Below are 15,855 nucleotides of genomic sequence, written 5' to 3'. Positions count from 1 at the left end.
TAAAAAGATATAGTTTCTGTCCTCGAGAAGCTTCTGGAGAAGCTCTAGACATGTAAATAAACAAAGGGTGTTTGAGGACAGGTGGTCAGGTAGCTGTGGTGCAGAGAGGTGGAGAGAGGGCTGCCCTGGCCACTTTGAGCTGGGAGACTCTGGGGAGTGGCCAGCCCAGAGAAGGTGGAGAGCTGAGTCTTGGATACAGGACAGGGGCTGGGAGGACAGCAAGCCTGCAGGGCAGCATGAGCACAGGTGGAGATGTGCTGGGCAGTTCAGTGCACTCTAAGAGCCACGTTTCCACTCACACCTCTGATGGAATGACCTTGTGCTGGGATCCAGCTGCCACACACCTGGAGGGCTACACAGGTGGTGGTCATCTGGCACCCAATCTGACTGGTCATGCCATACTGGGTTTAAAATTTTTTTAATGTCACCCCTTGAGAGAGCATGGAACTCTGGAAATGTCCAGGCCCTCCACAGGACCGCAGATAAACCTCCCACCTAGTACCCTGGGCCAGCGCTTCATAGCTCTTTCTCTCACTTGTGTACAATGTGAACCCCTGCTTTCTGTAGGGCCCACACTCTTTTCCTCCCTGAAACATTACTTCTGAACATCCACAGGACAGCAGGTCAGCCACACGTGGTTCATGGGCAGCTGCCAGCACAATGTTCTGTGGCTGCCTCTGCAACCCAGGACAGGCGTGGTCACACCCTGTGCAGCAGCCCCACATCCCCAGCTTCCGGCCCCTGCAGGCACTCACTGCTCTACACTTCTCCTTTCCTGTCCCAGGACCCCACAGGAAGACACCTCATGTGCTGGCCCAGACCTTCAGACCTGTCTCATCATCCTCTCCCTCTTTCAAAATCACATTTTCCTTCTAGCTGGCCTCTTGGAAGAGTCTGATAAATGCATTCATGATTAGACATTAAGGATGCCAAAGGCTATCGGGGTTTCTCTTTCTGGGGATCAGCACTTAAAATAGCAATTAGACTAGTGCAGGATTATTGGGATTAGGACCCCAAAATCTAAGTTACTGACCTGAGTCTGTCCCACACCAGAGTTCTGTAGTAGCTGGACTGCTGGTAAAAGTTCCACCACTCTGAACCTCTGGGTCTTCTTCTGTAAAATGGGAATAACGAACTTCTGCGAGCTCAGAAGGTTTTCTGTGAGGCCCAAATTTGATAGTGCCTGGAGAGTGCACAGTGGGGAAGACTACAGAAGGCAGTGGGAACGGTACGGTGCCTTAGATGGGGGGAGTAGTGCCGCTGGGTGGGGAGGCTTTCCAGCCCACAGCCCGAGACCTGGCCGCGCACACAGCCAGCCTGGAGGGGCGGGAAGGGCTCTCCTGAGGGGTGGAGGTGGTGATGGGTGCTCCCCGACTCCTCCTCCGGCCCCTCGTGTGTATGCAGTTGTTCTGGCTCGTCTGGCGCGCCTGCCACGAAGGGTTAGGGAAATAAGCACATGGCTCCTTGGGGAATGCGTCCTGCCACTGGGCCACTGCCTTCCCTGAGCAATGTCTGCAGATTTATGGGCCTCCTGTCACCCAAGCATGCGCCACTTCACTTTCACTTCCCCCACACCGGAGGGGAAGGCGGCCCCAGAGGCCTGGTTTTACTGCTCTGGTGTCCCAGCCAAGCCTCCAGGTCTGAAGCTGGGACCGGGCACCAGGTGTCACACGCCTTCCAGATTCTCTTGCCTCTGTCCACTCCCAGGGACTGTCAGAAACTTCAGAAAACCCCTGCCTTCTAGGTACCAGCCTCTGTTTTTAGCAGGATTGTTAGGGCCTGGGGGTCAGGGTCCATGCAGAATTTACAGGGAGTTCGTCTGCTTCTGGGAAGTGGCCACTACATTCACCAACCTGCCCACCACCCACCCAGTGGCCCTGGGGCATGAGTGAGGTGCTTCGGCGGCTGGCTGTGGCATCCGTCCACAAGGTTGGCCCTGAGACAGAAGGAGGGTCATAAAAAAGACCCACCCTCTATGTACAATCTTTGTATAAGGTGCTGATGGTCAGCTGCCTTAGGATTCAAAGGTAGGTAGGATTTTCCTTTCCTGCAGACACAGAGAGCCATGTGAGTGCTTCATGCTTACTGGGTTCTCAGGAAACTGCAGTCAATGCTCAGACACAGTACCTCTCATAGTCAGGGTATTCACATATCTGCCTCTCTCTTCTACAGATAGAAGCCCGCAATGCAGTGAAGGGCCTTGCTGGGCATTTGCTGTATGAGTGCAAGAAAGTAAGATCCTGGCCTCTAAGAGCTCACAGTCACGTAGCAGATACCCCAAAGCATGTGGTTCTAAAAGCTGGACAGGAATGCCATAACGAGGTGTGCAGGGGTGCTCTGGGAGAAGAGAGCTGTCAATCAGGGTGGGGGTGGAGAAGGGAAAGGATGGGACCGGAGAGGGTCAGACAAGGCTGCCGGGAGGAGGCAATGCTCGAAGGCTGAGCAGGTGGGCTTGCCAGATAAAATACAGGACACTTAGTTCAATTTTAATTTCAGTTAAACAAGAAATAATTTGTAGTGTAAGTATGTCCCATGCAATATTTGGGACATACTTGTACTAAAATGTTAAAACACAAGCACTGTATTTTATTTCCTGATGCAGCAGGGTAGACAGTCATAGTTCTGTTTACAGAACTCTAAGGGCAGAGGGTTAAAGTGGCAGTCACCCAGCCTGTGACTGTCGGGGCCAAGCTGGGTCCCCAAGCGGCCTCCCAGGTGCCTCCTGGTGGAGCTGAGATCTTCTTTGCCCTTCCTGTCTCTGGGCCAGAATGCCTTTCCCAGAATCACACGGGACCCACCGCCACCCCGCTGCAGGCAGGAGCCCGGCTGCCCTGTTGCACTGCTCCTGGCTGATGGGAGGAGGGTGCTGCCTGTTTCTTTGGAGTGTCAGAAAATCACTGATGGTATGATAATGGAATGGGCAGGAGGAACAGTCTGGAAGGGCTCCCCTGTATGCTTTGCCCCAGTTTTTCTAGGGAAGGGCAGGAAGGAGTTCTGTGTGACGGAAGAGCACCATGTAGGCACCTGGGAGGCCCCTCGGGGACCCTGCTTGGCCAGGACAGTCAGCTCAGGGCAACGGGGAGACTGGAGAATGGCTGCTTCAGCTGGGGTTGTGAAGCGACAGGGAATGCACTGCCAACTTTCATGCAAAGGTATCTGCCAGTGTGGAAAAGTCAGAACTTTTTGGAAATGAAAAGCACATGTTGAAAGTTGTATTTTGCCCGTTTGGTTAAACCCATCTAGGAGGGAAGATGCTCCTGGCTCACAGAGCCAATATTCAAGAACCCTGGATTCTGGGAGCTCTGTCATACCAATAGCATATAACAACCTTTCTTCTAGAACTTTTTCCTCTGAACACACACATTCTTGCCATTAGGGAAGGGAGATTGGACTTTGAAAGGCAAGGTTTGACAGTACAAAAAAGGAAAAAAACTGTGTCAGCTCTAAAATGCAGTCTTGGGGCTGTTCCCCCTGGCACTGTTATACAATATGTGACTGGCAGCAGGCAGTGGGTCTTCAAAATCCCAGTTGTGGGTTAAAGTTTATCAGAGGGACTGAGACCTGGAGTCCTCCCTTTCTGGCTGGACCTCGGTGGAGGATCCCCAAATGCACAGGGTTTAGGATTCCGGGGTCTTACTTATGCCCACATGCCTTATCTGTTCTCAAGACAATTGTGTTCCTGGCATGGGCCAGGAGGCCTCTCTCTAAAGCAGAAAGATGGGGTGGGGAGTTGGGGACTGAGGGTTCATGAGAACAACCAGATACAGGCTCGGTCCTTCCATGAATGATTCCCAAATCAGGAGTATTTGAAATTACTCCTGACTTGAGACCTCCAGGATGGGTGGAGGTGTAGTCACCTGGACTAATTTCCAGAATTTTCCTTGTGGGCAGACCCAAGTCCTCTTGCCATTCAGGGAAACCACAAACATGAGTGGAGGTCCTTTAAGCTTGGATTCAAAGGTGAGAGGATGTTATTTACAAACACAATTCCTTTCAATGAGTGAGTAAACAGTCACATTTGGCTTGGGACTGAGGGCCTGGCTGTAGGAGAGAAAAGGACCCCCTACCAAACAGCATTTTTCTCTAAATGCCCCTTGAATTGAGACAGAGTTGCGCGGTCTCCTGCGGTCTATTCTCAGGGAGGAATGTCTTCCCCAGCTTCTCCGCTGAGCATTACCAATTGTTTAGGGGTTAACCCTTTGCCACCCAAAGTCTTTCTTGCTCTCTCTCTCTCTCCATCTCTTTCCCTCCATTCTGCCCCTCTTGCTTTAGTGTCCCTCTCCTGAGCCCAGCCATGGCCGAGAGGTTGACCATCTTCCTTCCGCAGATGCTTCCCACGAGCACAGTGGGCTCACAATCTCTGTGTGGGCACGAGTGCTTTAAGAAAAGAGCCTCACTTCCTCACAAACTCTAGTAGTTTTACTTGGAATCTGTCCATCTAGAAATTAGGTCTGCAGAGTCCAGAGCAAGTCCCCAGAGCTTTATAAACAAGCTGGCCAGCAAGGCAGCACCTCCTATGGTGTCTGCCTTGAGCTCTAAGATCTGTGGCCCATTTGCAATGTGGGGTGGCACCACACTGTTCAGGTACCGTTTTCAGTATCTTTGGCTCACTCTAGCCACACGTCAGGATACAAGCAGCCAGAGACCCAGACAACATCACAGCTGCTGTCTCCTGTCCGTAGGGTTAGTCCTGGTCACACACCCAGCTTTCTGGAGATTGAACCTCCCATTCCATGGAATGTTTGAAATATACATAGAAGTCCCAGAAACTCTGAGATGGCTAGTGCAGAGAAACTTCTGTTCCTGACAGTAGGAGAGTGCGTGAAGGCCTGGCTGTGTGCTTCTGCTAATAATCTCGTCATGCCTGCTGCCTTAACGGGGACCCTCGGTTTTGACTGAGGTTCCTGGGCCAGCCCTGAATGTAGCATGTGTGCCTGAGTGATGGACTTGATATTTACACAAGCCACGCTGATAAGTGCACATGTGTTTTTAATGTTTTGGCTTTCTACACCACAAACATGTCAGTGTGTGTATGCGTGCTCACACAGACATGCTGTTGGGCTGGGGCTTGAGTAGGGTTTTTTCCTTTCTCTTTTTTTTTTGCTCTCCTCCAAAGCTGATACCTTTGTGAGTAGTATTTCCCGCCACACATTTACCTACTGCCTTAGGAGTGTTTGAGGGCCATCATCCAGTTGCCCCAGCTGGAAAGGTGCTGCAGTTTTAAACCGGCAAACAGCCCAGCCACAGTCTCCCCTTGTCTTGGCGGGGGCGGGGCGGGCGGGCTGGGGTCTTGGAGCACCCCTCCGTGGGCTTTGCCTTCCCCGAGTCCCGGTTGGTTGGGAAAACATATCCTCTTTGTACTGCAGCGCCGGAGAACAAAACAGAGGAGGTGAGCTGCTTGTCTGCTGGTCGGCTGCTTGAAATTAGGAAAAAGTGTAAATGAAATTAGAAAAAAGCGTAAAAAGAAAATTCTCATGCCTTTGCAAGTCCTGTTGAGGTTCCTTGCTTTTCGGCAGCCAACTAATGTCAAATCCAGCGCTAAACATCCTCTTCACCCAGCCCACGCCTCTAACTATTCCCTCTTTCTTCTCTTTCCCTGCCTTTGTCGTCTTCTTTCCCCTCTTCTTCTTTCTTGTATTTATTTTCTTGGTTTTGTTTCTTGAGGGGTGTTGACCTGTGCTTGGGTCTAGTAAACCGAACCCTCTCCAGAGTGAAGCGATTGGTTGATCGAGCCGGTGACGGACGTGCCGGAGGAGCGCGGCCCGGGCCGCGGGGAGCTGATTGGCTGCGCGCGGAGGCTCCGAGGGCTTTGCAACCGGAGCGCGGGGCACTCGCGTCCTGCAGCCTCGGGAGTCGGTGCCGCGCGTCGTCCGCCGCCCGCCGCCCGCCGCCCTCCGCGCGCCCCCGCCCCGCGCCAGCTCCCGCCGCCGCGCGCCCGCAGGCCGAGGGCCGCCACCCGCCGAGCTCCGGGCCGGAGCGCGCGGCCGCCGAGCCGGGCCGCGGTGGGGACGGCGCCCTTTGTCCCCCCGAGACTCCGGAAAGTTTGCGGCGGGACGCACGCGGGGAGGCGGCCGGGGCAGCCCCGACGTCGCGGGAGCGAGTGCGCCGAGCCAGCATGGGCAGCGGGCGCGGCGCGGGGGGCCGCGGCGGGGCCGCCCCAGGCGTGCTGCTGGCTCTGGCCGCCGCGCTCCTGGCCCCCGGCTCGGCCAGCGAGTACGACTACGTGAGCTTCCAGTCGGACATCGGCTCGTACCAGAGCGGGCGCTTCTACACCAAGCCGCCGCAGTGCGTGGACATCCCGGTGGACCTGCGGCTGTGCCACAACGTGGGTTACAAGAAGATGGTACTGCCCAACCTGCTGGAGCACGAGACCATGGCCGAGGTGAAGCAGCAGGCCAGCAGCTGGGTGCCCCTGCTCAACAAGAACTGCCACATCGGCACCCAGGTCTTCCTCTGCTCGCTCTTCGCGCCCGTGTGCCTCGACCGGCCCATCTACCCGTGCCGCTGGCTCTGCGAGGCCGTGCGCGACTCGTGTGAGCCGGTCATGCAGTTCTTCGGATTCTACTGGCCGGAGATGCTCAAGTGCGACAAGTTCCCCGAGGGCGACGTCTGCATCGCCATGACCCCGCCCAATGCCACCGAAGCCTCCAAGCCCCAGGGTAAGGCCGCCCCTCCCTCGCCCGCGCGACCCCCGCCCGGGGCGGTGGGGCCCCGGGGCTGCAGCGGGCGCGGCAGACACCCCTGCCACCCCGACCTGCGCCCCTGCTCTCTGTCCCCCGCAGTTCGGACGTGCTTCCTAGAGTTTGCTCTCCAACTGCAGAGTGAGTTTTTGAAAGCCTCTGGTCCGTCCGAGGTGTCGCTTAGCGCCTCTCGCGACCCAGGCGCGCAGCGGGCTGGTCCCGCGGCGGCGGCCGCGCACACACTCGGCGCGGGTCCTGGAGCGGCTCTGCCTGGGACGCACTCTCGCTTTTCCATACTTGGAACGACGTCTTACGCTCCCAATAAAAGGAGAGCTCTTCTCACTGGGAGGGAACCGAGTCCCTGTCGAAGTTTTAAACATCCTAAACGGGATGCCCCAGGAGGAGAAAAGAAATCACCCCAAACCTAAAGTGTAGAAAGCTCAGATAGGTTGAGAAAACGCTGACGCACAGCTTTATTTTCATATGTTCGATGAGGATTTGTTATTTTTTTTAAAAACTTTCTTTAGCTAGTTTTGCCCCGAGCAGCAACAGGACTGCTGCAGAAGGTTTAGGAGCTGAGGGGATTTCCGGTTCTCCATCCCTTCCAGGTAACTGCTTCGGGAGGGTTGGGGGATGGAAAGCCTCTTCCCTTGCCTGCGGGCACACCTCTGCTTCTCTCATTTACACAAATCCTCAGGTAATTAGAAAGATAAAAATGTAATGAGCTCATTGTTCATCTCTCTTTGGGGGAATGGGGCTCGGCATTTGGAGTCTATCCTAACAGCCCTGGAGGGGGCCCGAGGCTCCTCTCCGACACCCTCTCACTTAGAAGTTCTGAGTGGGAGGGGAAAAAAAATCCGAGAGGCTAAAAACAACAAAAAAAGCAAAAACCCAGCGCAGTGGCCTGACGTTTATGGAACGCGAATTCATCCCTGAATTCTTCCGAAGCAGAGCTGAAGCCCAAAGATGTGGGGAGAGCCGGGGATGGGAAGCCCCAGCCAGGTGCGCCCAGCACAGGGGCTCAGGTGGACGGCCTTCTGAGGAAGGGGCGCAGGCTGCTTGCTGACTTGGCTAATCCTCACGTGATGCCGGAAAGAGAAATGTCCACTGAGGCGCGTGCTCGCCCCGAGTCGGGGAGGGGCCCGCAAGGGGGAAAGGGGTTCCCCGAAGTTTGAATGCTCTTGGAAGCAGTCAAGGAAGGAGGTGAAGGGTCCAGAGTGACCACGTTAGGTGGCGTGGGCTGGGCCGGGGGGGAAGGCCGCAGTGGCCAGGTCTGGACACCTCTGCTCTCCGTTTCCCGGGTGTCTGCACAGGCTTAACCTTCGGGGAAGTGCGGCCCTTTCGGAGCGAGAACTGGGTAATTACCTAGAGCAAACAGAACACTTCGTGTTCTGCGGGTGTGAGCCATCCCCTGCAGGCCACAGGATTTTCCTTCTCCTCCTCCGCAGGGAGATTAGCCCAGCCCAGCCCCGGAGGCCCTGGCCAGCTCAGCCGCCCTTCCAACCGTCTCATTCTGGGACAGCTGGTGGACGCAAAGTGAAGACTTTTGGGGGACATCTTCCGAGGGGGAAGATGGGAGGAATGCTGGGGTGCCTATTTAGGAAGGGGAAAGAAATCTCCCGACTCAATTCCCCAAAGGGCTGGGGTGGAGTGGGGAACACTGAATAATTGCTGTCTTCTCAAAGCCTTTGACTCCCTGGCTGCTGTTTCACTGTCTACTCCCTTCTCCGTCTGGTGCACCACCCTCCCTTCTCCTTCCCGCCATCCCAGGAGGGCCCAGGGAGTCACCTTCCCAAGACCAGAGAAAAGCTGAGAAAACCAGTCACGTGTGGGGCTTGGGCACTGCCTCTCTCCTCAGCGTGCTGAGGTTTCTCCCAGGACTGCAGCCCCGCGGTGGGAAGGAGCACCACATGACACCTCTGGAGCCCCGGGGCCCTGTCAGCTGAGCGTGCAGGGCATGGAGGTGGAGGGCTGTGTGTGTGTGTGTGGTGTGTGTGTGTGTGTGTGTGTGTGTACGCACGCATGCGCCCATGTGCCCTCACACATCTGTCTGAGGGCAGGTTGAGACAACCCAGACCACTGGTTCTCATAACCTTAACGGTTGGTGGCTCTAGAGCAAGAGCTGCTACTTTTGGATGAAAATAAGCCCACACGCTCTACTTTTATTCTCTGTTCTTTTTATTCTTAAAGCTGAGTTTTCAAAGCGATGTCATATCTGTGCATGCTGTGAACTGCTTTCTGTTCACACAATGGGGCTTGTGATGATTTCATATAATTTGGGCAGGTTTTTTTGTGGCCACGTATTGTTAAAGGCAAACTTGATAACAAGAACTGAGTCAAAAGACACTTTCCCCCCTCAAACGCCGATGCTCAAGCTGTATTAGCCTCTGTGATGGGCAAGACAGTCAGTCTTTTTCAAGGAAAATTATTTCTAGATCTTGCAGTTACATTAGACTTACCTACTCCCAGCCAATGAACCATTCCTCCACCTTGCTAGGTTCTATGGGTTAAAGTTGTATGAATGAGCACATACTTGGAATGTTGTGTTGTTTAGGTCTGTTGTGCATTAAATTGGCCCTGCTGTTTGAGTCACAGACACCAGAGACCATGGTGCCCTTGTTTTCCCTGAGAGCCTTCCTTAGGGTTCCTTCTTTGAGAATCCAGGAGCTGGCCAGGGATGACCTGTTCTGTGTATGTGTGTGTGTGTGTGTGTGTGTGTGTGTGTGTGTGTGTGTGTGTGCTTGTGTGTGCATGTGTGTGAGATAGAAGAGTGCTATATGCATATGTGCATTGATTTTTTAAAAATTTACTTAATCCTGATTCCAGTGTTGAACTTTCTCCTTATTCTCCCTCAAGTTTTAATGAAACACAAAATCTTTCAGCTTTTTGGTTCCTTTGCTTTAAATATTATATTCAATATACCTTAAAACACTGATTTAGTTATACCTCTCAGACGGTGACTGGGTTGATTTCTTCTGCAGAGGCAGCTGGTGGGGCCCCAGGGACCCACTGGAGGGGCACAGATTAATATTGCATTACACATTCTTCTCTTCTCTGGTGACGCTGCTCCAGTCAGCTGTAAGAAAAGTCGAGGTGGGGAAAGCCATGTTGAGAATACACAGAGCTCACCCCAATAAGCTCTTGCTGTCCTGAAGGCCAAAGTAATTGATAGGGCTGAGGAAAATGCCCCTTTTGGGGACCAGAGCCCTTGGCTGCCAGTGGGGTAAGAGAACCCTGTCCAGAGATGATGTTTATGGACAGACAGAGCCCTAGCGTTTATATTCTGATAACCCTGGCCTCCTACCTCTTTGGTCAAGATTATGTTAATAGAAACTTGCAATGTGATAACTTCCATGTAAAGAAAAATAAATAAGGAAAAGCACCAAGCACAGTTCGCTCTCCCAGTAAAGGTAACATGGCCCTTCCCATATTGCAAGACTTCCTTTGCCTGCTTTCCTCCCCATGGAAGCAGAAACTGTAATGCAAAATTCTGGGTCAGTTTTTCTCTTTGTCAGAAACACTGCTTCCAGAACTTAGTCTCAAGTTCTGGCTGAAGAGCAAATTTCCAATATCTGGGCCAGAAGACAGTCACCTAGTCTTCTGCTTGGTGTGTGACTGGTTCTTGTTGCACTGAGAATCTGGACAGTGTTTGACCATGGGTACAGAGCCAAGGTGGGAGAGGAATCTGCCAATAAAGACTTCGGTGTGCCGTCTCTGCGGGACCGTGTGGAACCCTGCTTGGAAGTAGTGGTGACTGTACATTGCCTCCCACTACTGCCAGCTTGCTGGCCAATTGTTGATCAACTGTGTCCTGTGGCCTGGCAGGACTGTGTAACTCCCTCCTTATCATCCACTGGGGGAGGCTTTGCCCATTTCAAAGGGAAGCTCACTGAGGAAGGAGATGCTGCTAGAGAAGCTACTGGAGAAGGAAGCAGAGGAGGAGGACAAAGAGACTTACATCTGAGTGAAGGTTGCTCAGTAACTCAGGTCACAGGTGACTGTCCTGTGCTCAACTCCAGCTTGACCAGGCCTCCAGTGCTGTGCCAGAGTTGGAGTGCCCTTATATTATGCAAGTGCTTTCCTGGGTCATGGATAAAACCCAAGTTGTCTGTTAGATAATGAGGGTATTGATAGTGGTGATGGTGGTGGTGGTGGTGATGGTGATGGTGGTGGTGATGGTTGTGATGGTGGTGATGATGGTTATGGTTATAGTGGTGACGGTGATGATGGTGGTGATGGCAGAGATGGTGATGGTGGTGATGATGATAGTGATGGTGATGATGATGGTGGTCGTGATGGCGGTGATGGTGGTGGTGATGGTGGCAATGGTGGTGGTGATGGTGAGGACGGTGATGATGGTGTTGATGGTGATGGTTGGGGTGACGATGGTGGTCGTGATGGTTGTGATGGTGATGGTGGTGATGACAGTAGTAATGGTGGTGATGGTGGTTATGACAGTGGTGATGGTGGTGATGGTAATGATGGTGGTGATGATAGTAGTAATGGTGGTGATGATGGTGGTGATGGTGACGACGGTGGTGATGGTGGTGGTGGTAATGATGGTGGCGATGATAGTAATGGGGGTAGTGATGATGGTGGTGATGGTGGTGATGGTGATGACAGTGGTAATGGTGGTGGTGGTGGTGATGATAAGCCACCCCATCCTCTGGAGATTCTCCTGTACCACTTTCTCCCTGCTCTCCCAGAGAGACACTTTACTTCCCAGATATCCCACTAGGGTCAGTAGCATTTGGGCTTGGAGAAGGCCTGTGCCCTGGCGTCAGAAGTCACCTCCCCTGGTGCTTAGCCACCTCCCAGTGGCCCTCTGCCAGCCAGCCACACCTCTTCAAAGCACTTCACAGCGTCATGAAAACACCTTCAGGGGGTCTCCCCCCTCCAGCTCTGGCCTCCCATTTGGCAGCTCTGGCTAGTGCTGCCCCGGCCCCCACCCAGCTGTGCCTGCGTCCGGCCGGCGGGAACTTGTGCTGCAGTAGCCCTTTTGTAGAGAGATATTCAGGCTGTGGCTGGCGTTTGTGAGTCTGGCTGAGTGTCTTTTTGGCTCCTAGAGAGCCGGTCAGATTGATGAGCTGTCTTGGTGGGAACTGGGGAAGGGGAAGGGGCAAAGAATCAGAGGTGGGTATTTAAAGGGAGAGGGGAAGAAAGAACAGGAAACAACTGGATTAGATGTGTTTCCAGGGACCCATCACACCCAATCAAATCCAGTTCGTAGAATCTGTCCCTACCAGCCCCAGGTGATGTTGGTTTAAATAGTTGTGTCTTATTCCACAGCTCAAGCCCCAAATTTTCAAGAAATGCTATTTCTGTTTATGGCCTTAGGTCCTGGGCTCCAGGACTCTTCTTTTCAGAACTTGCAGAAGACCTCTGACCACTTTCAGCCAGACCCTGGCCTGATCTCTTCCTCAGGGGAAGCTCCCCCTCACACTGCCTCCCGGTAACTCACAGCTCCTGTTTCTCCCCATTTCCCTTCCTAGGCACAGCTGTGTGTCCTCCATGTGACAACGAGTTGAAATCTGAAGCCATAATTGAACATCTCTGTGCGAGCGAGTTTGGTAAGAAAGCACCCCGGGCTACCTCGGGAGGATTGGCTTCCCCTGGCAACTCCTGGCCATGGTTCCTGGGGACTAGACAGCCTGCTGACGCATCATTTTGGATCCTTATATTCTCTAACTCCATCCTCCTCAAATGGCTGCTTCTCTCAGCTGCGGGAAGACTAGATTGGGGATGGGGGAATGCTGTCTAGTTTTTATTAATATCAAACATTACTTCTGTCTTTCCGTGCTTATGCTCATGGAACAGGTTTTGGGGAAACCTCTCTAGGAGTGGAGAGAGGCTGACTTGGGGACAGAAGCAGAGGAGCTAGGGGAAAACACCCCTCTTGGACGCCACCAGGAGGTACAGCTACCTCCAGCGTGGGCTACCCTCCCTCCGCACCGCCTCTTCCCCCGCCCACCCCTAGGTGTCAGCACCTCTCTGCCAAGGATCTGCAGCAGCTACCCGCCTGGGGGGCTTTCCCAGGAGGCTCCCCAGTTCACTCCTGGTTAAAGGGAACCCTGAGTCAGCACTTACAGCCCCCGGAGAAGGGCAGGATGTGGCCTGGGGAGCACAGTTCAGGGAACCTTTCAGGGATGGTCCCTTGTAGCCTGCCCTGCAGAAGGCCCCAGCTCCAGACACACTGGAGCTCTTCTCTGGGAAAAGTACATGTCAACCGTATCCATTTGAAGGCTGACTCTCTAGAGGCTGCCTCTGTCTTATATGGAGGCTCAGGCCAGGCTGCCTTTGCCCGAGGATAGGTTCAGCCAGCATGTTTCTCATGATTCCTGCATTGTGTCCCCAAGGCTGGATTTCATGCAGAATTCTTACTGGGAAAAGCAGAACGGTAGGTAATGTGAGTCTTCATGTCCATTTAGAGCCACTTGCTCCATGTTTTCACTAACAAAACACCATAAGGTATGCGAAAAGGCCTTGTCATGGCAAAGTGCCATGTCAGAGTGAGCCACACACGCACGTGCATGGACACACAGTTCAAGGGAATTGTACATATGACATATATTCTCAGGGTGTTTGTCATGACGACTGAAAACAAGTTTGGGAAATCAGCCCCTTCACTCCAGGCAGCTTCTAGAATGGGTACGTTTTGCGTGCTTTGTTTCTGCATCACGTGTCTGCCTGCCCCTGCTTCTGGGTGGAGGATGGCAGGACCTCTTCTAGGAAGATTTGGTCTACTATGCATGTTGCTGCTTGAGTTTGAGTCATACCCTTTTTTCTTGCCATTTTAAAGGAACTCAGAAATGTAGAGGGCACTGACAGGGATGTGAGCAAACCCTGATCACCCTTCCACCTAACGTCGGTAACACTGGCTTCCTGTTGCTCATGCTTGTTTCCTTGGGGGTACTGACGGCCTGGCTGAGCCTGGCACTGTGCTGTTATAAAGTCTGGCTGCACAGCCCCATGCTGCTGTAGCAACAAGCCTTTCTCCCACTACTGGGGCTGAGATTCCTTCCTGAAGATGCGTTTGGACATAGAGGAAAAGGACATAAATCAAATCAGACATTCTGACGAGAAACCTTTTGGTGCATGGCCAGGGCAGGAAGAATCTGCCGAGATATGGCTGTACTTCCGAAGAATCCTTCTAAGGGATAACTGAGGGGCTGCTTTTAGATTTCACTGATCCTCTCAGATACGGTAAATCAGCACACCCACTTTTAGAAGTCAGCCCCCCTGACATTTCAGCAAACCCAGATAATCTTTTTAGAGGAAACTCTGAAAGGGAATATATTAGCTGATGTTTCATGCTCATGTGATTTTGAGTGGGCTCAGTTCCTGAGAGAAACATCATGGAAAGCCCAAGAACTGAGTGTGTGAAGGTGACTAGCAGGCCTGCCTTCCTATTAGGGAACTCAAATTCAGTGTATCCAGTCATGCATTGATTTATGTTCTCATCCACTCAACATTTCTTGAGTGCAAAGCAATGAGCTAGATAAAAAATACTTAGCTCCAATGAATTAAGATTTAATTAAACGTTTTAGCTCCGACCAAATCAGTGATTTCATAGAGAGTTGTATTGTCTTCATGCAACTCCCTGGTGCAAGAGGAGGCTGTGGAAACTCAAGGTCAAAGTTGATTTGAAGCTGGTCTCAGAAGAGAACCTGTGCCTTTGTGCTCAGAACTTACCAACCTGAACTTGTCCACAGGTCTCCTCCCTCCTCCCACCAAAATCCTGGTAGCCAGGGACTTTTTGGCAACTAAACTATAGACAGTCCCTAGGTATGTGCTGACGAGACAGGCCTTGGGCAAGACATTGAATGTGGAAGGTTGACCCCACAGTGTACAGCAAGATTTAGAGGGTGCTCAGTAACCCACCCGGGGATGGACATCCTGCCCCATGGCAGCAGGTACTTACTAGGTCAGCAAGCCAGTTGGGAGGGAGGGGAAATCTTATTTTAATAACCAATCACTTCTTGGCAAATCTAAGTGATTAGCTGTCTGGGACTGGGCCCCTTTAGCCCTGAAATTATTTTCTTCTTGGAGTCACAGAACTTTTGAGTTCCTTTTGGAACCTATCGGCATCTTATCAAGACCACTAATTTCATGAATTAGGAATCTGGCTTTCCCAGCTGGAGTTCTTTTCCTCCCTGCCCTGCTGTCTTCCTCATTTAAGAGAAGACAAAGAGCCGCTGGGCTTTGCCCAGAAGCATTTATCTCCTCTGCATGGGTGTGGTGTCTGCCAGGTTCTCTGAACTGGATGCAGGAGAGACGTTTTGCTTTTTTGTTTGTAATATTATAAGGCCATAAATAGGTTTTCCTCCCCACTCTCCTCTGAGGGGGCTGAGCTTAGCTCTGCCCTTCTTAGCACCCTGGAGAATGCTGCCTTGTTGAGAAACTTGTTTCCTGCTTGGTTCATTTTCAAGTAAGTGAGGCGGTCAGCCACACTGATGGGATTCAGTTAGGAAACAAATTCAGCAATGCAAGCAGACACACAACAGAGAAGAAAAGGAATGTTTTACTGCCCACTTAGGGGTCAGGCTTTGCATTAAGTGGCCCTCACATCTCCATTGGGCAGACGTCAGGTTGTCAAAAGGCTCTCTGTGAGCTCCCGGAACTGGGGGCACAGCCTTCTGGGTCAGTGTGTGCCCTTGCCCTTCTGCCAACACATCTGTGGACTCCTGCAGCCTCTGTGGGGCTGGGCATGCCCAACCATTACCCCTCCCTGCACAGGGCCTTTTAACTCACTGGCAGGTCTGCGTGGCCACTGGTGTCCACCCGTGCACTGTACCCTTCAGTTCAGAGCAGGTATTTTTCCCCCCAACAGGGAAAAGCATCAGTAGAAACACCTGTGTGCTGATGCTCAGGAACGCAGCTAGATTCGCCTGGATCAAGCACCAGATGTGCAAAGCCAAAGTTAGGGTGGTGCAAAGTCTCCGAATTCAGCATGGTGGCCAGCCTGCCTGCTGTGCTTGGATCGGGATGCCCTCCTTAGTATTTTCTTTCTGCTTTTCCTGCTCTAGGACAAGAGGGTGCCAGTATAGTACTTGCAAGCTGCCACATAGGTAATTCTGCTGCTAACAACTCAGTGCCCAGAGCTGCCTTGACTCAGGTTAGCTTATCTCAGGGCTGTGAGGGTCTCATTTACAATTGCTGTGAGGTTAGGACCCTG

At 52.6% G+C, this 15,855-nt stretch overlaps 1 protein-coding gene across 2 annotated transcripts in view; it reads left to right on the top strand.

The window, feature by feature from the left end:
- Window positions 1-5,826: 5,826 nt before the first annotated feature.
- Window positions 5,827-15,855, top strand: part of SFRP1 (secreted frizzled related protein 1) — a 44,820-nt gene continuing 34,791 nt past the window's right edge. Inside the window, exons 1-2 of one of the 2 annotated variants that reach the window (XM_017656444.3) lie at window positions 5,833-6,659; window positions 12,173-12,250. In XM_017656444.3, coding sequence (XP_017511933.2) covers window positions 6,116-6,659; window positions 12,173-12,250 — 622 coding nt within the window. In that variant the 5' untranslated portion in view covers window positions 5,833-6,115. Of the gene's footprint in view, window positions 6,660-12,172; window positions 12,251-15,855 lie in introns of both variants that reach the window. The other variant, XM_073218832.1, reaches the window with a different exon arrangement.

Source organism: Manis javanica, chromosome 12 (assembly GCF_040802235.1).
Source record: "Manis javanica isolate MJ-LG chromosome 12, MJ_LKY, whole genome shotgun sequence".
Classification (NCBI taxonomy): Eukaryota; Metazoa; Chordata; class Mammalia; order Pholidota; family Manidae; genus Manis; species Manis javanica.
Note: the sequence above shows the minus strand (reverse complement) of the source record. Positions and strands in the feature narration are given on the sequence as shown.